Raw genomic sequence first — 20,707 nt, 5'->3', positions numbered from 1 at the left:
TTGGTCTTGTAATCCCACTAGTCCCATACTATTAGGGGTGATCATGGATTAGATTTTTAATGATCCAATTCACATTCATCTTGGATCCAAATAATTAGATTAGATTTTCGATCCAAATCCATTTTTCAGAAAAAGTAGATTGGATTTTTTTAAAATCCAGATCCAAATATTTGGATCAAGTTTAAAATTCAAAATCCATTTTTCATAAAATAAATTTAAATTGAATTTTCTAAAACTTTTTCCTATAGGGCTGACACCATAGAATTTGGTAGATTTTTTGTCGGGACCAATAGGGCCAATGAGATCGACTTGACTGGATTCGGCCGAATTTCGGCCAGGGCCGATTTTGCCTAATACAACCAAATTTTGGCCAAAACCGACTTGGCAAAATATGGCTACACTTGGGCCAGGGTCTGACCAGTCAAATTTTGGTCAGGGTTGACTCCACTAAATTCGTCGGTCGGGATCAACTCGATTGAATATGGCCAATTTTCGATCACGACCGACTCAGATAAATACAACCAAATTTCGTTCGGGACTTACTCGATCGAATACAGCTAAATTTGGGCTAGGACCGGCTTGACCAAATTTTTTGACATGGCCAACTCGACTGAATTTAGCCAAATTTAGGTTGGGACCGACTCGTCTGAATACGACCAAATTTCAGTCGTGGTCGACTCTGCCGAATACGACCAAATTCGAGCCAAGATCAACTCGGCCAAATTTCGGTCGAGGCCAACACAATCAAATTTTGACTGGAGCCAACTCGACTAAATTCAGTCAAATTTCGGTCGTGAATGACTCAGTTGAATACGACCAAATTTCGATCGTGACCGACTCATTTGAATACGACCAAATTTCATCCTAGGTCGTCTCAACCAAATACAACCAAATTTGGGCCAAGGCTGACTCGGCCAAATCTCAATCGATGCCAACTCGATTGAATTTGACCGAATTTTGATCGGAGTCAACTAGGTTGAATACGGCCAAATTTTGGTCGTGGTCGTCTCGGCCGAATATAGTCAAATTTTGTCTGGGTCGGGTCAGCCTAATGCAATCAAATTTAGGTTGGGGTCAACTCGATCGAATACTTCCAAATTTTGTCCAAGACCGGCTGGGCCAAATTTTGATCGGGACCGACTTGACTAAATTCTGCCAAATTTCGTATAAGGTCACGCCAACTCAGTCAAATACGACTAAATTTGGGCCAGTCTGTCTCTACCTTTAGCTTAACCTAACCAAAAATATAAATTGAAAATTTGGATTAGATATTTTGGATTATCCATTTTGAAAATTTAGATTTAGAAAATGAATATCTAATCCATAAAATATATAAAATGCAGATAAAATTGATATCCAAATCTAATAAAATAAATTTTAAATAAATTAAATTTTTAATAAAATAAATATTAAATGGATTAAATAAGAGAAAAAATAGATTAGATCTTTAATTTTTGTACACCCCTACGTAATGTCTATCTTGGGAGTATCATGTGTATAACACATAATATTTTATATGAAAAAGTTTAATCAGTGTTTAAAAGAAGCACTTAATACTTGAAACCATAATAGATATATTTGATCTGCACAAAAAAAGTTGCAAATAAGATAACAGTATAAAATTTGTATTTAATAAAAACTCAACCATTTATTTCCAAAACCAAAAGTCAACTCTTGTATTTCCTTACTTTTTACTCTTCAATAATTTCTTTTCATTTTCATCTTTTCTCTCATCCAATCATTTCATATATGTCAAGCACATTAGATACTTTGTATCTCAAACACTATATCATGGTTGACAAAAAAACTTTCAAATATGTAGTTAAAGATGTCTTCTTTAGATTTATGTATATAAAAACACATATTATCCATGATATTTTATTATATGTAAATTGAAAGTATTGTAATGATAATAAATAAAACACAATTCAAATCATTCATTTTAATTTATTTTTATATTCTCAATTTAGCGTGAATTGACAATAAAAAAAGGAGTTCAGATTTTACTGTAATTTTTTAGTACTGTTTTTTTTGTTAAACATTAAAAATAAATCATACTACTCCTTAATTTTTTTTAATATATTTTAAAATTTCAAAACTTATATTTTGAAGACGAAATAACATAAAAAATATTCCCAAAAAAAAAAAATCCAAATTCTGATAAAAGACGCTATATAAAATATATTAATAAGTGGCTAGAAAGTTCCTTAGATGAACCAAAATTTGAAAAAATGAAGCACAGACTTGGTTTTCATTCAAATGGAAGTGTTCCAAAGAAGATAAAGCATAGCAACAAACCAAATATTTGAAATTCAATTTTCAACTTTGTCCCCTCCCTTTCCAACAGGTTAGGCCTTGCTCTTTATTCCCCTGACCTTCTCTGCCACCCAATCACAGTTTTTTCCTCTCCTTCATAATTTCATTGCATTCCTCATCAATAGCCACAAGAAAAATAGCAGTTCAATTAATCCATTTTCCTCAACAGTGTAAATTAGAAATTGTTGATAAAGTTTCATTGGCGTCTCTTTGTGTTCACATTATTTTGGCTGCGAGAGAGAAGAGAGAGCGAAATTCACAAGAGAAAGAGGAAGATGGTGCTGAGGAAAGTGGGGAAGTATGAGATTGGAAGGACCGTTGGAGAAGGAACCTTTGCGAAGGTAAAGTTCGCTCAGAACACGGAAACTGGTGAGAGTGTTGCAATGAAGGTGCTCGACCGTAGCACCATTTTTAAGCACAAAATGGTCGATCAGGTACTCTCTCTCTCTTGTTCTTATTCATTGAATCAATTTCTGAAATTCAAGCACCGTCAGTTAATTTAGTAATTTTAGTCTTGAATTTACAGAAATTTAATGTTCTGCTATGCTGTTATGGTATGGCTAACTCGATTTTAGGGACTAGCAATTAGTTTAATATCTTGTTTTGATATTTATCAGTCAACTGAGTTCGTGTTTAGATCTATGGTGAACCATCCAGAATCAGGTCGAAAGACTGGTTAACTTGGTTTTAGTTAAATTTTCGTGTTTGGATTCACTTTGAATCATTCAGAATCTGGATGAAAGATCAGTTAACTTGGTTGTAGTTAAATCTTCGTTTGATTTCAAGTTGGAAAATTAATTTTAGGTTTAGAATTTATTTTGACTTGAAGCAATTTCTAGATAATTTTTGTGTTGGATAGGATAATAAAAGTTTTTACTCAATTTCATTACTGGTTTTTAGACTATAGCAAAAACATAATAAACGTAAACTTAGATAAATTTTAACGGAATTGTAGATGTAACAAGAACTACACTTGCTTCGTTTAGAAGCCTATTAGCATAACAAAGTGACGGCTGTCCTAGACACTAAAAAATATCACCAAATCAATTTTGTTCAAAATTTTTCATGGACTAATACACACTTAATTCCTAACACTATTTATATGGATACGATGATATGCCCTTGTGTCTGCGACCAAATCACCTGTTAGTTTTAAAAATCAGTATCAAATTGATTGAGCAATGATGTGCGATTTGCGAAATCAGATTGATTGACGTTAAAGTTCCCTTTCTTAATTTCAAGGACAGGTTTGGAATATTCCTCTTTATTTTGCTACTTAAAAGGGATGACAAATGATCATTTCCTTTTCTGCAAGTTCTTTTAATAAGCTATTAAAAAGGGTTCTTTACAATAAGTAGTTCTGATATGCAATTTTTATTGTTTTCATGTCTTTTTGCTATAGTAGAAAAATGCAGGGCTCAAGCGTCTTCCCTCGTCAATTCTTAAGTGAACTCGTGTATGGTGATTGGTTACATATGGTGATTTGTTACATATGGTGATTTTTGACCATATTTAATATTAGGTTTAAATGCAATTTTGGCTACAACAATCTTGTGAATGTGTAATTTTGGTCAGCCCACAACTTCTAGTTTTATAAAATTAAACAGTTATGGTTCAATAATATGTTTTTCAATATCTACCAAAAATGCTGATGCATTAGTAAATGATAACAAACTTAGTTACCTATTTTCTTTTTTACTTAGAGTATTAATAATCATTTTAATTGTAAAAGCTTTAACATTACTAAAGCAATAAATACGTTATTTCTTTGGTTAGCAATTAGATGGTAAATTATATTGATCTGAAATTGCTTAATTTTTAAAACTTAGAAGACTAAATGTGGTATTAAATTTTTATAAGGACCAAAATTGCACATTAACCAGGGTCAAGAGTTGATTTAAGCCTTAATACTTTTATGATGAACTATGAATATTAATTAATTTCTTTGATGCAATACTTTGATTGGATTAGATTTCATGTTAGTCAGTGCTAGTTTAAGCCGTTTAGGCCTTGGTTTCTCCCTTTTTAAGATATGAGAGGTTTTTCTGTACAATGGTGGCAATGAGGTTTAAATCGAAGAACTCATATTAACTTTCCAAGCCCCTCACTAGATGCTAGAGGTTTGATGATAGAGGTTTGATGACTATATTTGTGAACTATGATTGCTATGGTTCCTATTTTTGTTTTTGTATTTTATTTTTATTTATTTATTTATTAATAATGCAGATCAAGAGGGAAATTTCTATTATGAAGCTAGTCAGGCATCCATACGTTGTTCGTCTGTATGAGGCATGTGATATTCTTTTTCCCTTCTTATATAGTACGTTTGAAATAAGCTATTTCTGGGCAAAAAGGCTTTTAATTTAAGGATTGCTACAAGAGATTTTGGTAAAGAAACTCATTTTTTTCTTCTCCAAAATAACTACCTTAAAAGGTCGTTAATTACTTGTTTTCCACTTCATGATGAATTGATGATGATCATTGGAGTGTTAAATATGGTATCAACTATCAAGTTTTAGACCTATTTTCTGGCAAGTAATGTAAAATAAAAATTATAAAAATTTCCGTTTTTTATCCTGCAATGTTGCAGAAGAAGGTGCACAATGTCTACATATTTTCTACGATAGGTCTTTTAATGTTTCTCTCTTGGCGGATCACCACTCAATGCTCAAATCATTCTTCTTTGATATGACTTTTTTCAGGTTCTAGCTAGCCGTACTAAGATTTATATCATATTGGAGTTTATTACAGGTGGTGAATTGTTTGATAAAATTGTGAGTAGCTCAAGGTGGATTTATGCTATAAGCTTTTTGTGTGACTTTTATCAGTAATTTTCTCAGTGCCAATAAATAAAGTAATGGTGTAGGTAAGCCATGGGCGTCTCAGCGAAGCTGACTCCAGAAGATACTTCCAACAGCTTATTGATGGTGTAGATTATTGCCACAGTAAGGGTGTTTATCATAGAGATTTAAAGGTTTGTGTTGAATGGGATCTGGAATTCTGTTTTCCTATTTATCATGATTTCTGCTAATTAGTATTTCCTTTTTCTTTCTGCAGCCTGAAAATCTTTTACTTGATTCACAAGGAAATATAAAAATTTCAGATTTTGGTTTGAGTGCATTTCCAGATCAGGTGAGAGATTGCTAACAAATAATTCTTAAAATTGACTTTAATTCATGTGTCTGAAATCAAATGATATTCAAATGTTTTCATACTCTTGTCCAATGTTATTTTTGTGGATAATCTCAGGGGGTCAGTATGCTTCGGACAACTTGTGGAACTCCTAATTATGTAGCTCCCGAGGTAATACGTGATTGGCTTTCTTCTTTTTTAATAACATGTTGGAACCAATTTTTCCATAAACACTGCTAAGGAAAGAAAAAGTGAAATAATTTTCTTCATAAACTAAATTCAGCCATACATGAACTGATTTGTGTAAGCTCTCTCAAATTTGATTCTGGAAAATCGTATTTTTAATTAATGTATAAGCTAGTTTTAGTTTATGGGGAAGTTTTCATTTTTTTCCTTATTTTTTTTATAGTGCTTGCGGAAAAAAATGACTCAAATAGATCTAAATGATTTCATGTCATCTTCTGCTTCTGACTATTTTTTGTGCTTGGCCTTTGTATTGGAAACTTATCTTTGTGACTTTAGGTACTCAGTCACAAGGGTTATAATGGTGCTCCAGCAGATGTTTGGTCCTGTGGAGTTATCCTCTATGTTCTATTGGCTGGATATCTTCCCTTTGACGAACTTGATCTAACGACGTTGTACAGTAAGGCATGAATTTATATACATGGCAAATATATGTTTTACTGCATAATATATAGGATCCGCTGTTGTAAATGTCTTAAAACTTTTCTCTTGCACATAGTCACTGCTGTTGATGCAAGTTCTTGTGATACAGGCTTTCTTCATGGTGTCGAATGCTCAGGAAACACTGCTTTGTCTAACAGTTTCTTTTTACCAAATTTTTTGTTCAAAATGAAATCTTGGATCATTATGAAAGCTGCTGAAATGTTTTTCTTATTCCTGTGTAGATTGAGAAAGCACAGTTTTCATGCCCTACTTGGTTTCCTGCGGGAGCAAAGTCTTTATTGCACAGAATTTTGGACCCAAACCCTGAACATGTAAGAATCGGCTATTTTTTTTTTTCTTTCATGTCAGAAGAATGTTGAGACACTGCCTTTAACTGTTAATTTATAATTAATATTGTCTGTCTGGGTATAGAAGCAGAGAATGAGTTTCGTCTGTGATGTGCTTAATTGTTGCATTAGGATTAGAACGCCTCTACAAAGCTTAAGAGTGTGATGATACGTAGTTGTCAAGCCTAAACATGATTCGACTATTTTCCTTCAAAAATAAATGAAAAAATGTTTATCACTAATAATTTTACCCTATGGAAGGGTATGATAATAACTTTAGTTTACCGAGTAATCAGGACGAAATGAAAGTTGCAAGTATCTGTATTGATATATTTAAGATAATGCATGAAAAAGTAATATATTAGTAGTTTTTTTATGTTGAAGAAAATAGTTTTTGGAGCCCACCCATTTAGTTTTCATTATTAATACGTAAGGGAGGAAAAATGAAATTTTGTGCTTGTGAGTACAGTAAGTGGTCATTAGTTAGTGGAAAACATTTTCTATTTTCACTTCCTGTTTGTCTCTTTTAACTACAAAAATTTCATTTTGTTTTTACTTTTATTCTTGTTTTTAAAAGCTTGAATTGGAAACAAAGAAAAAAAAAATAATGAAAAATTGTTTTCATTGTTTTCTATATAAACTTTTGAAAACTGAAAATAAAATAAAAATATATGATTATATTTTTGTAATTAAAAGTTGACAAAAATCGTTTTTTCTAACCAAACGGCCTCATATTGTTACAGAGAAATCTATGTGTTCTCTTATAAATAGAAAACGGAAAAATGAAAATAATAGTTGTTGTGTTCTATTCAATTTGAAAAAAAACGACAACAAATAAAAACACGTGATGCTTTTTTTAACTAAAAGTAAAAATGGTTTTATCAAAGGCCTTATCCTGAGGATGAGAAATCTTTAGGCTCTTCATATAGACAGATTAGACGAAATTATGTTTCACCAAATACTTCTTGTTCCTGTTCTAGATTATTGGTTCCATTAATATGAAGAACATGCTCGACTCATTCTTGCCTTTCAAGGATTTTGTTTTTTCCATTTTCTGTTGCTGAGTATGCTTTAGTTTACATGGATATGATAAATTCATAATGTCTTAATCTTAATATTCTAGTGGATTTAGTTTTTCCTTCTCATGTTTGTTTCTCACAACTCTCTTTCCCATTCTCATTGCTGTTTATGTTTCAGCGTATAACCATTCAGCAGATAAGGGATGATGAGTGGTTTCAAAAGGGATATGTTCCAGTCAGTCTCCTCGAGTATGAAGATGTAAATCTGGACGATGTAAATGCTGCATTTGACAATGTTGAGGTCTGTTTACTCTTTAATTCTGCTTTAGGTCAAGTTTAATTTTATACGAAACTTGTCTGTTTAAGCGTATTCACCAGAACTTTTCCAAATGTACTGAGTTTGGAATCCTAGAATGAATTTATATAATATAAATGCTCTGTGCTATCTTCCTATATACTTTTCTAGAGTAGTTCAACGGTACACAATAACAGTATTAGCAAATAAAAGGTAGAGCTTTAGTATTAATATACTCAAACCTACGGCGTAATCAAATATCAATGACGATGGAAATATTAACATAAAGGAACTGATTCAAATGCAAAAACTTTCACACGGTTTGTCTTTGTTAATTTTTCTTCTCTTCAATTCCGGAAGCTTGCTTTTTCTTTATGCATTTATATGAAATGTATCTTCTTAGTCATGTTAACATATTGATTATTTTCACTGTAGGATCAGAGCACTAATCAGCAATGTGAGAATGACGACATGGGTCCTCTAACTCTTAATGCTTTCGACATGATAATTTTATCTCAAGGCTTAAACCTTGCAACCTTATTTGATCGCGGAGAGGTATTTAATCATGATATTGTAATTGTGTTTGTGCCAATTTTTGATTAATCATTTGTGCAAACAGTCAAATAATTACCGATGTAACCTATTAATGAAACTTTGCATCAGCACTGCTTGTACTTGTAATCCTGACCAAGTATAATAAAGTGCATTATTGCACGTCCCATTTTCTGTATCTTGAGGTATGAATCATGTTTGTTTCTCTTTTATCCTTACAGGACTCTATTAAATACGAAACACGCTTCATCAGTCAAAAGCCACCAAAAGTGGTTTTATCGAGTATGGAAGTTGTGGCACAATCAATGGGGTTTAAGACGCATATTCGCAACTACAAGGTTTGTAGCCTGTAATTCTGCTTAGTAAATTGCATCGGTTTACTGTTATTACACCTCCCAACTTACTTGATCTTAACTAATTTTGTTTGTTCACTTATTTACTCTGAAAGTCACTCATAGAACACTGATTGAACAGTGTTTAGATCACATAAATTACAAGACAACACACATATTTTGATAAATGAGAAAGGATGCCCAAATATGAGGTCAGGCTACCTCCTAAGAAGAGATGAAAGAAGGAATGGGAAAACTTTTCTCTGCCTCCATTCAATGCACAATACAAAATATATAAGACAAATGCTATTGAAAGATTCTCTATGCTACGTGGCACGCAGGCCAAATAACAATACTGGAAAACTTAACAAACTTCTTCTAGAAGGAAAAAGAGTCCTAAAAGCATATCAGTGAATGAAATCAAACCAACCAGCAGGCCTATTGATCATCCTCTTGGGCCTTGTATTTCTCGCTATTGGGTCACATGTAACAATACCATCCCCTTCGGCAAGGACCTTGTCCTCAAGGTCATATAAGGACTTGAGCTCGCTCCAGTTCTCCCAAGATGTGTCATCGGGAGGCAACCCGTTCTACTGGACCAATGCAAAACGCATAGGAGACCCATCCACCACCATAGTTTTAAAATCCAAAATTGCCAAAGGAGTAAGGAGGGGATTGTTGTCAACAGAGTCTGGGGGAAGTTGATCAACGTGCGTTGGGGGGGAACCCTCATGGAGCTTTAGCCTAGAGCAGTGGAATACGTTGTGAATTTTGGACTGCGAAGGAAGCTCAACTTTGTAAGCCACGAGACCAATTTTCTCTAAAATTTGATAAGGCCCGTAGAAACGCTTTGCCAATTTGTGATACTTGCCTCCTGACAAAGAAGTCTGCCTGTATGGTTGAAGTTTAACATATACCCAAGAGCCTATTGGAAAATTCAACTCTCGACGTTTCAAATCTGCATATTTCTTCATGCGTGCCTGTGCCTTAGTCAAATTGTTCCTTAAAAGAGACAAAATTTCTTCTCTAGTTGAAAGGACAGAATCACACCCATCATTAGAGGAAGTGCCCCCAATATACATAGGAATAGAGGGCGGTGGCTTACCATACATCACTTCAAACGGAGACAACCCTGATCCTAAATGAATAGATGTGTTATAATGATACTCAGCCCAAGGAAGATATTTGAACCACTGGCTGGGTTTGTGATGAACAAATGCACGAAGGTATTGCTCAATAGTACGGTTCATGACTTCCGTTTGGCCATCTGTTTGGGGGTGGTAAGAAGAACTCATGCGGAGTAATGTGCCACTGAATTTTAATAAATATGGGGTCTCGGTTCGAAACAATACTCTTTGGGAGCCCATGATGCTTGCAAACAATCTAGACGAACAACTCGGCGACTTTATAAGCCGTGAAATTAGAGTGCAGTGCACCAAGATGAACAGCTTTGGAGAAGCGGTCGACCACAACTAACAAGACCGTATACCCATTGGAGGAAGGAAGACCAGAGACAAAATCAAGGGAGATGTCCTCCCAAACACCTGTCGGAAGGGGTAAGGGCTGGAGAAGACCGCTCGGTTGCTTGGTACTATATTTAGTCTGTTGACAAACGATGCATTGAGCAACAAAAGATTTAACATCCTTTGCCATAGATTCCCAATAGAAATTAGCACAAATGCGTTTCAGGGTTTTGTTAACACCTGCATGCCCCCCAATAGGAGTCTCGTGGAACTCTCTCAATAAGAGTGGAACAAATGTGGACTTGTTGCTAAGCCAAATTTTACCACGATACAAGAGTAGCCCATCTTGCAATTTGAATTGAGGATGGGAAGACGGATCAGAAAGGCACTTATCACGCATAAGAATGAAGTCTGGATCCAAAAGTAGAGAGTCCTTCAAATCTCTTAAGAACACAAATTGGGGAATGGTAAGCATTTGCAATTGACCTTGAGCTGGACATGGGGACCTGGAAAGGGCATCGGCCACAATGTTCAGTTTGCCTGGCTTATACTGAATATCATAGTCATACCCAAGTAACTTAACGAGGTAGTGTTGTTGTTCAGATGTTTGAATAACCTGAGTGAGCAATTCCTTCAAACTCTTCTGATCAGTTTGAATAATAAAAAAATGTCCCAATAGATATTGGCGCCACCTCTTCACAGCGCTGGTGATGGCATGTAACTCACGTATATAGGCCGATGATTTCGACAGACGAGGGCAAAAAACCTTGCTGAAATAAGCAAGAGGGTGATTATCTTGAATCAATACGGCTCCCATTGCAGATCCAGAACCATCAGTCTGCACAATGAATGTTTTAGAAAAATCAGGCAATGCAAGAACAGAAACACTAGTCATGGCTGTTTTCAGTGCTTCAAAAGCCGTTTGAGCAGCAGGAGACCAATGATAACTTCCCCTTTTAAGTAGGTCAGTCAAAGGCAAGGCAATGGCGGCATAACTGGGGACAAACTTCCGATAAAAACCTGTGAGACCCAAAAACCCACGCAACCCCTTGATACATGTTGGGGTAGGCCATTGTATCATTGCCTCGATCTTTGCAGGGTCAGGTGACACACCCCCATTAGTAACGATATGTCCTAAGTAGGCAATTTGAGATTGAAAAAAATAACATTTGTGTGTTTTCAAGAAGAATTGATGGTGGTCCAAAATTGCAAAGACCTGTTGTAAATGAGACATCGATAAGGACGAACATTGACCGGATGAGAATTGGGAAAAAGAGAAATGGCATGATCAGTTCGTCGTTGGGGAGGCAAGGAGGAAGGTTCTGTAAATAGGGAAGGATAAGATGTGAGCAGGTTTTGCACTTGAGGATTGGGATGTGTCGGTGGAGAAGACGATACAGAGGCGGGACAAACAGTGAGGGAAAATATTTGAGCTGTATTGTCTGTGCGAGCCACCCGTTTAAGGTGATGAAGGGAAATAGAGGCAGGTTGAGAACCGAATTCCCCTTTTAATTCAATGACAGTTTGATGGTGAACAAACTTCATGGTGAGAGCCTGATAATCCATCAATATGGGCCCTAATTGTTTTAACCATTGGGCCCCAAGAACCACATCTGAACCCCCCATATCAAGGACGTACAAATCCACGTGGAAGGAATGCCCCCGAATAGATAAATCCACCGCTGGACACACACTAACACATGCCAACTCTTCACCACTACCGACCAAAACTTTGAGAGGTGTGGTAGGAGATTGGGCCAAACCCAAGGCATGGGCCACCTGTTTCTGGATGAAATTAAGAGTGCTACCTCCATCAACCAACACACAAATTGGGTGGGTGGCAATATAACCCCTAGGACGGAGGGTTTCCGAAGCGCTGGTTCCCGACAAGGCATGCAGACTAATCTGAGCCTGATTCTCTGAACTGTCAACAGGCTGGGGAACAATCCCTGCATCAATAACCCATTCATGGGAAGCTGGGTTAGCCTCTGCAGTGGTGTCGTCGACATCAGCAATGAGGAGGAGAAAACGAGCTGGGCAACGATGTGAACGAGAATATTTTTGATCACAGTTGAAGCAAAGGCCCTTCTCACGTCGATCCGCCATCTCAGCTTCGGTTAATTGTCTGTAACGTGGTTTTGTAGATGGTGTAGGTAAGAGAGGGGGAAGAGGTTTAGGTGGTTGAGGAGGGAGAAGAGGTGTAACTGTACGAGTGAGTGATGGAGAGGGCCCTGGAGATGAATAAACAGGCTTAGCACGCTGAATGCGAGAGGAATCCCAAAGTTTTTCTTCCTGTAAACGAGCCAAACCAACCGCTTGGGATAGAGTCAAGGGTTGTTGAGCGACCACCTCACGACGAATGTCAGCCTTGAGACCCGAGATGAAGCAGCTTAATAGAAAGGATGATGGTAATCCGGTCACACGATTCGCGATGGCCTCGAAATCAGTGAGGAAGGCCGTAACGGAAGTCGTTTGGGTGAGCTTGAAAAGTTTCCCACGGGGGTCATCGAAGGCGGTGGGTGCAAAGCGGGTTTCCAATGCGTCCAACATATGCTGCCAAGAGCGGAGTTGCCCATTACGATACATCCACTGAAACCAAGCCAATGCAGGTCCATCAAGATAAAATGACGCAACAGTAATGCGCTCCTCCTCTGGGGTGTGATGGTAGTCAAAAAACTGGTTTATTTTAAAAATCCATCCCAGGGGATCAGTACCATCGAAACGCGGCACATCTAATTTAAGAAAATGACGTTGACTGGGATTGTGGGCGGGGGAGGACGGAGGGGAAGATGGGGATTCCAAGAGAGAAAGACGATTGTTCATGTCGGTCATTTGTGTAGAATAAAGGGACATTTGGTGGAGTAGGTCATCTATTTTATCAGAGAGATTTTTGAGGCGGGTGCCGTCAGCCATGGGAGGGACTGAGTATCTCTCAATGAAAGCACCAATTGATAAATGAGAAAGGATGCCCAAATATGAGGTCAGGCTACCTCCTAAGAAGAGATGAAAGAAGGAATGGGAAAACTTTTCTCTGCCTCCATTCAATGCACAGTACAGAATATATAAGACAAATGCTATTGAAAGATTCTCTATGCTACGTGGCACGCAGGCCAAATAACAATACTGGAAAACTTAGCAAACTTCTTCTAGAAGGAAAAAGAGTCCTAAAAGCATATCAGTGAATGAAATCAAACCAACCAGCAGGCCTATTGATCATCCTCTTGGGCCTTGTATTTCTCGCTATTGGGTCACATGTAACATATTTCACCTTTTACATACATGTAATTGCTCATAAGTTTCTTCCCTAAACTGTTGAGATGACGATCACTATTTGAACAAAATATTACTGCTTATAACACTTATTATTATACATATTTTGATAAAATGTACTGCTACTACTTTCTACCAATTAATTGCTATAATTGCCCCTGACCCTTGGTTCCCATCGTCAACCTAAATACTTAAAAGAGCTGATTCTTTTGAAAATAAAACTTGCCACAGTTTCTTAATTTTATTAATCTGAACCGATATTGGTCTACATTTTCAGATGAGAATAGAGGGTATTCCAGCAAACAAGGCTTCTTATTTCTCCGTTATAATAGAAGTAAGTTCCTATTTTCTTCTAGATTTTCAGACTCCCTAAACAATGTGGTTAATAAATGAATTCATTTCCTGGTCGTTTTTTCTTTGTTTAAGCAGGTTTTTGAAATTGCTCCTGCTTTCTTCATGGTGAACATCCAGAAAGCAGCTGGAGATTCCAGTGAATATCTCAAGGTCAGTTTTTGAGGTTTTCATTGTTGGTGGTCTCACTTCCCTCCCCATGTCTTTTTTAATTTGTACTTTATGACAAAAAAGTAGCTCATGGATGTTGCAGTTCTACAAGAATTTTTCTAACAATCTTGAGGATATCATGTGGAAACCATCCCATGAAAAAAGCAAATTAAGGAACTCCAAGACTAATTGCAAAGAGTAGTAGTTCCATCACCCTGCTGTATCATATACTATGATTGAAATTTGGAGAAAAACCAAAAAAAAAAACATGGTTATGGAGAGCACCTGAGCCTTGCTCGTCTTCGAGGTTAAAAAAGCCAGCTCGGCTAAGTCCCCTCTTTAGTATTTTTAACCATTCCAACCCTTTGTTATCCCTATAGAGATAGATAGAAAGCCAATAGAAAATAGGAATCAGGTATAAAAAAACATACATCTAGAATTTTATAATGCTAATGTTTGTAAATCTCTTTTTATCTCCCTTTTTTTTGGCCCTGTCATTACATTGTAACCTGTTCGTATAGTGAAAGAGTGCTAGAGATGATTAAATTGTAACAATCTTATTTTCAATTTCAGTTACCACTGTTGTAAGTATACTGAAGTCAAGCACGATTTATGCTAGTTCATATGTTCGTTTTCTTTCTTTCCAGTGCGTCACTAAAATTATCGGGAAAAAATATACTATTTATCCATCGTTGTTCTGTACAGATATAAAATTACTGCACTGAAACTACTTCATCGTGAAGGTTCCTCCGTTGAAAATGCATATAACTTTACTTCATCTTAAGGCCTATTTAACAAGACACTTAAAATATGTGTTAATTATAGAATATATTGTTGTTTATTATATACTTTCTTCTATAAGTAGACCTTAATGGTAAGTTATATGCAATTTTTTGACATTGCCTCTCTTGAACTACGATTTGTATCACATTTTAACTTGATATCATTTATTGTTATTTTACCAAAGAGCACGCACGATAACCTGCAACACTAAATTAGTTACTATGCTGCTATTTTTTTTTTTTTTTATAAATGTTACTCTGCAACAAAAGAGATCTAAGTATAAGATGCAATGGGTGATGCTGTATAAAGAATGATATAGATAACATAACTCGATTCACAAATTAGACTATTTTAAATGAGTTGGATTCAAAGGACTAGTTATAATTAAACTTTGGAATATCATGACCATTTTCCTCTGAAAACTGTAGTATGGCTTTCGATTGAATGTCAATCAACCCAAGAAAAATAGTTCGTAGTCATGAAAGAAAAGGAAACCAATTTCTTGAATTTGTCCAAAAAAAGCTCACTCTACACCTCATTTTTACATTCTGAAAATGATATTCCAAAATGTTTAAAGGGTCAGGATGAGGCTTTTAGTGTATATTACGAAATTCTCCAATTTCACCATGTTATAGTGTGTTTGTTTCCCATGCACACTGGGGCCAACATTTGCTAAGACTTTGGAACGGTCAAACAATCATACACCAAGTTTGTAATAACACAAACAGATGATTTACTGTTGATATTTGGATTCTTTCTGAACATATATCATTAAAAAAAAAGTTTCAGTAAACTCAAGAAATCCGATGTTTCACTTCACATGGAGCCAAGATCATCATACCATCTTAGAAGGGTAAGCCATTTGTACATTGTTTAATACATGTTAAAGATTTCATGTGTGATCTAGTAATCCATGCTCTAACCTTTTGGGAAGCTATAATCACAACAATTTGAAGCTTATCAGTGTAGTTCCACGTGTTATATTAGTAAGTGTGGAGATGTGAAAAAAACTTGTCAATTTTCGATTGCAACACATGAACTTTTAGCTGCTGCGTTTAGAGAAAACCACAAAAATTTCCACAAGAGCATTTTCCATTGACAAATTTGTGAAGCCGCTTACTGTCTCTAACGATGATTTCCCTACCACTCAGTGTTGAGACATACTTAATAAAATTATGGCTATCCCTGCATAATAAAGTGCTCTTCACAACTCTTACTGGACAAGAACTTGGCAAGTTCTCCAACCCAAATGTTATGGCCAACTTTTCACTGTGATAAATAGTAGGGGAGAATGTCTTTTCCTCTTCCTCTTCATCAAGTATTTCCACACTTTCTAGCATCTCGTAGCCAACACTCTTTGCTTTGGCAACTAAATCTTCCAATGATTTACCTATTACTGAACTCTCTGGGTGTGTTTTGTCAGTGGTTTCAAACGAATACACTTTGTTTTTAATACTAATCCAGCTCCAATCCTTCAATTTTCCAACTTTCTCCTCTTTCATCATCTTCCTCACCCTTGAAACATCCTCAAAACGCCCAGCTGAATTGTACATATTCAACAACAATACATATGTTTCTGTATCTTTTGGTTTGAGACTTAGTAACTGTTCAGCAGCATAAAACCCCAGTTCCAGATTCCCATGGTTTCTACAACCAGCAATGAAGATTGACCAAATAGACTCAGTAGGCACACAATTCATTTTCTTAATGAAATTCAGAGCTTGTTCCAGCTTACCTAACCTCACAAACATATCAACCATGATCTCATAGTGGTCCATAACAGGCGTAATTCTATATTTCTTTTGCATGATCTCAAAGTAGTTGAGTGCTTGATTGAGCATTCCAGCATGGCTGCATGCTGCTAAAACACCCACAAAAGTAACCGCATTTGGTTTAACTCTTGTGAGCCTCATATCCTCAAAACCATGCAATGCTTGTTGTGACATACCATGCTGTGAAAAACCTGTAATCATAGAAGTCCATAATATCATAGTTCTAGTAGACATCTCTAGAAATGCTTTGGTGGCCCTCTCAATGCTACCACACTTATTGTACATGTTAACCAGTGAAGAACCTACAATCACATCTGATAAGAACCCAGCTTTCATAATCTGTGCATGAATTTGTTCCCCTTGCTCTAAAGCCATAATTCTACTACAAATAGTCAAGACGCTGGAGAAGGTATACAGATCAGGTTTAATGCCGGACCGATTCAACTTGGAGAAAAATTTCAGTGCTTCACTTCCATTTTCGCGTGAAGAAAGATTATCCTTTGTGAGTTCCATCATCTGTGCATGTCCGGCAATCATTGCATTCCATGTAACCAGATTGACATCATCCATTCCATTAAACAACCTCTGAGCCTCACCAATGCAACCATTTTTTATGTGCAGAGACAACAAAGAATTCCTAACATGTAGGTTTGATTCATATCCAAATTTAACACACAACGTACGAACCTGTGTCCCAAATTGTAGAGACTGAATTCCAGAACACTGGCTCAAGACGCTGGTTAAAGTGAACTCATTAGGCTCTATGTTCTCAGAAATCATCTCAAGAAAGAGTTTTAACCCCTTAACAGCTGCACCATTGTCCCCACAAGCAGAAACAGCTGAAGTCCATGAAACTACATTCTTTTCCCTTATTCTCCTGAATGCTTTCAGAGCATACTCCAACTTGCCACATTTGGAGTATAAACTACAAAGCGCATTGCCAACATTGGTGTCAAACTCAACATGATATTTGATTATGTAAGCATGGAATTGATCTCCTAACTTAAGAGAGTACAAAGAAGCACAAGCATTTAGAACAACAGCAAGAGTGTAAGCAGAAGGGTAACTTCCTGCATGCAACATCTCATGAAAAACAAGAATTCCATGCTTGGGCAGCGAGTTCTGCGCATAACCCGCTATTAACGTGGTCCATGCAAAGACGTTTCTTCTAGGCATGTTGTCAAACAGCTTGCGAGCATCATCCATGTTCCCACATTTGACATAAACTTCGACCAAAAATGACATGACATAAACGTCTTCATGAGCACCCGTTTTCATGGCATGACCATGAACAATTTGTGTGTCTGAGTAGGAGCACTCGTCTTTGCATTGTTGCAACAAGGAAAAGTAGAAAGATTGTTCCACCTCTTGTGTTCCCTCTCTGGTCAATGAAAGTGCTTCCCGAAAATCCAAATTAGTGAATCTTTGGCTTTTCTGGAAAGAAATGCTTTGACCCTGAAAGTAGCAATTTCTAACGTGACTATTCTTTTATCTCAACACTTCTTATGCATTGAATACAACCAATTACAAGTTTAAAATAATACTGAAACAATTTCACGACAGACTTCAACACTCAATATCCAATTAGAAGGTTTAAAATGATGTCGAAAACTTTCACCACAGATTAAAAAAACATGTACTTCTATAAACAGATTTATGATTGAAATGGCTACACAATTAAGCAATAACATTAACATTAACATACTTTCAAATAAAACTTATTCCTTGCTTCGATTCAAAATTCAAAAATTGGTGTAATCTAAATAATAATGATGGATTTTTTGATGGGATTCACAAAAGATATACAACACTAATAATACCAGATTTCAGTACATATAAGAAATTATATAAGAAATTGATACCAACTGCACCTCAACCTAAAGACTATAAGATTTATAGTTTTCTTCCTTTTAAGGTGTTAAACTTTCTCATATCTAATTAATGTGAAACATAGATTTTCTACCAAATAATACTAGTGTACCACTATAAATTTTCCTAGAAATAACAATAAGTATTTGAATTTAGAGACTAAAATGAGAGTCTAACAGTACTACGTTGGTTTATCTCAAGAAAGAAATGTGGCTAACCCTTCAAAGATATGTTTGTGAGAGAAGTGAAGTAAATGTTGTGAATAAATAACAGAAAGAGAGAGTACCTTCTCTGTTGGATAAGAGCTTGGTGAGTATTTTCTGGAGTGTTCGTGGAGCTTGAGAGTTGCAGTAACTGCAGTTGAAGAGAAAGAAGCCATGCTAAGATTCAATCAATGAATCTATGAATCTATGACTCAATCTATGAGTGTGAAAGAAAGATTTGTTGCATGATTGTTTTGTGTTGTGTTGGTTTGTTTGGTCGGATAAAAATTGTGGGAAAGGATATATCCCATGCCAACCACTCGATGATAATGGGAACTTAAGTAGGAAATAAGGTTAAAATAATCAGCTACACTAGGCTATTTGAACTTCCCTTGGATTTTAGGTCGGGTTTTTATTTCTTTTGAGTTTGGTTTCTATAAACTTTTCTCATTCAATCATATATTGTTCCTTTAATCAGAACTGGTTACACTGTGATGATGATATTTGAGGGGCAAGATTTTAATGGGTAATGTTTTAAGAACCATAAAATATTAAATTATAAGATTCGAATTTTAGTTTAAATATAATTATAGGAATTATTTCAACCGTCAATTTGAAAATTTTATTTTAAATTTAACTAAAATATATCTGTAAAGTTTTTGATATTATCATACAAAGAGATAAATATTTTATTTGTGTTACTTTTTGATTAGATATTTTCACCTTTTATTAAATTCGAATAATTATATTATTTAATAAAATACATAATCGTGTATTTTTTTAGTAATTGTAAATCTCTGGACTAAAAATAACATGAATAATTATATAACTTTTTAATGTCTATTCTTACAAAATTACTTTTTATATTTTTAAAGTCGTATTAATTGATAAAGCAAAATTACTTGAAAATTTATTTTTTTTCCTACGAATTTGTTATTGAATATAATATGATACGGTGATTGTATATTGCATTAGTTTTGGTGTTCTATTAATCCAAACAACACATTCTTATTATATTTTTCTTTTATTATATCATTCTTATATTTATTTTGTCTATATATAATTTAATCTAAACATTTACAAACACAATTCAAGTTAGCAAAACAAATGGAATACACATGAGTACGAAAAGTGAACCAAGAAAACGCAGAATAAGTTGTATTAAAGATTTGTATAAAACTGAGCTTAATAGTTTTTACAAATTAAACTAAAAAAATAGTTCGAACAAAATCAACTAAATTACTTTTTCAGTTCAATAAACCACATTCTATATTTTTAATTGCATTATACTTTTTTTTTTCAGAAGTTAAATTGATTTTATTATCAAAATAATATTCTTATTACACCGAATAAGAAGACAAAAAAAATATAATTCTATTTATTTTAAGTTAAATGGAAATATTAATTTATTTATTAGTGTATCTAATAAAATAATATAAATATTAAAATCAGAGTACACAAGAAAACAAATCATCGTTGAAAAGTAAGCCTTTTAGTATGGTAACTAATAATGCTCGATAGTGTATATATATATATATATATATATATATATATATATATATATATATATATATATATATATATATATATATATATATATATATATATATTAAATATTATAAGTATAAAAAATTATAAATTGTTTATCAGTACAAAGTACATTTGTATATTAAATATTTGTTTGATAAATATTAATAAAATATTGAACACAAATACATAGATCAACTTAAAGTATTAGTAAATCAAATAACATATGCTACCAATTTCTTATGCGGTTATAATTTATTGGAAAAGCATTATTAATATTAAAAAATATGAAACACGATTTTACAACTCATAATTTGCAAATAAAAAAAATCCCAATTGAAAACTCATTATAAGAAACCAATGGTTTTAAAGAATAAACAGTTCATGTGTGTTCTGCACCAACCGTTCTTGTCATGTGTCGTGCACTAACCGTCTTTTTAATTGAACTAAAAAACAGTTTACTTTTTAAGTTTAATTTAGTTTAAATAATTACCAATTTAATTGAACATTTTTATCCTCTCTGTCTATAAAGAGGAGTTGAGAATTTCATCTACTTGTTCGAAATAAGCTAAGGGTGGGATGAGTCCATCAACTCATTTTATTAATTTATTTATATTTTTACAATATAAAGTTAGTGTATAATATTATTAATATTTTAGA

At 34.7% G+C, this 20,707-nt stretch overlaps 2 protein-coding genes across 5 annotated transcripts; one reads left to right on the top strand and one right to left on the bottom strand.

Annotated features, from left to right (window-relative positions):
• The first annotated feature begins 2,217 nt into the window (after positions 1-2,217).
• On the top strand, positions 2,218-14,533 carry LOC114195636 (CBL-interacting serine/threonine-protein kinase 8-like). Of its 4 annotated transcripts, none has more exons than XM_028086172.2 (15): positions 2,218-2,347; positions 2,486-2,750; positions 4,543-4,605; positions 5,019-5,090; positions 5,183-5,290; positions 5,374-5,448; positions 5,566-5,619; positions 5,971-6,096; positions 6,357-6,446; positions 7,659-7,781; positions 8,211-8,330; positions 8,549-8,665; positions 13,670-13,726; positions 13,822-13,896; positions 13,997-14,533. In XM_028086172.2, exons 2-15 carry the CDS (start codon positions 2,592-2,594, stop codon positions 14,093-14,095), a joined length of 1,338 nt encoding a protein of 445 aa, XP_027941973.2. In that variant the 5' UTR covers positions 2,218-2,347; positions 2,486-2,591; the 3' UTR covers positions 14,096-14,533. The 4 variants fall into 4 exon arrangements, with proteins under 4 accessions (XP_027941973.2, XP_027941974.2, XP_085521801.1 ...); XM_028086173.2 differs by having other exon boundaries at positions 2,225-2,347; positions 2,561-2,750; XM_085665675.1 differs by having other exon boundaries at positions 2,236-2,750; positions 13,981-14,533.
• Positions 14,534-15,465: 932 nt separating this feature from the next.
• On the bottom strand, positions 15,466-18,883 carry LOC114193685 (pentatricopeptide repeat-containing protein At2g27610-like). The gene is made up of 2 exons (XM_028083578.2): positions 18,604-18,883; positions 15,466-17,903 (listed from the first exon to the last, which is right to left on the bottom strand). The coding sequence occupies exons 1-2, from the start codon at positions 18,694-18,696 to the stop codon at positions 15,732-15,734; spliced, it is 2,265 nt and encodes a 754-aa protein (XP_027939379.2). The 5' UTR covers positions 18,697-18,883; the 3' UTR covers positions 15,466-15,731.
• Positions 18,884-20,707: the final 1,824 nt, after the last annotated feature.

Source organism: Vigna unguiculata, chromosome 8 (assembly GCF_037176805.1).
Source record: "Vigna unguiculata cultivar grain cowpea cultivar isolate G323 ecotype 2 chromosome 8, ASM3717680v1, whole genome shotgun sequence".
Taxonomy (NCBI): domain Eukaryota; kingdom Viridiplantae; phylum Streptophyta; class Magnoliopsida; order Fabales; family Fabaceae; genus Vigna; species Vigna unguiculata.
Note: the sequence above shows the minus strand (reverse complement) of the source record. Positions and strands in the feature narration are given on the sequence as shown.

Excerpts from the sequence above, each read along its gene's own strand:
- LOC114195636 (XM_028086172.2), top strand. The coding sequence starts at position 2,592 with ATGGTGCTGAGGAAAGTGGGGAAGTATGAGATTGGAAGGACCGTTGGA. Across the intron at positions 2,751-4,542 it reads AGCACAAAATGGTCGATCAG|ATCAAGAGGGAAATTTCTAT; the intron begins GTACTCTCTCTC and ends TTAATAATGCAG. Across the intron at positions 6,097-6,356 it reads TAACGACGTTGTACAGTAAG|ATTGAGAAAGCACAGTTTTC; the intron begins GCATGAATTTAT and ends ATTCCTGTGTAG.
- LOC114193685 (XM_028083578.2), bottom strand. The coding sequence starts at position 18,696 with ATGGCTTCTTTCTCTTCAACTGCAGTTACTGCAACTCTCAAGCTCCAC. Across the intron at positions 17,904-18,603 it reads GCTCTTATCCAACAGAGAAG|GGTCAAAGCATTTCTTTCCA; the intron begins GTACTCTCTCTT and ends TGCTACTTTCAG.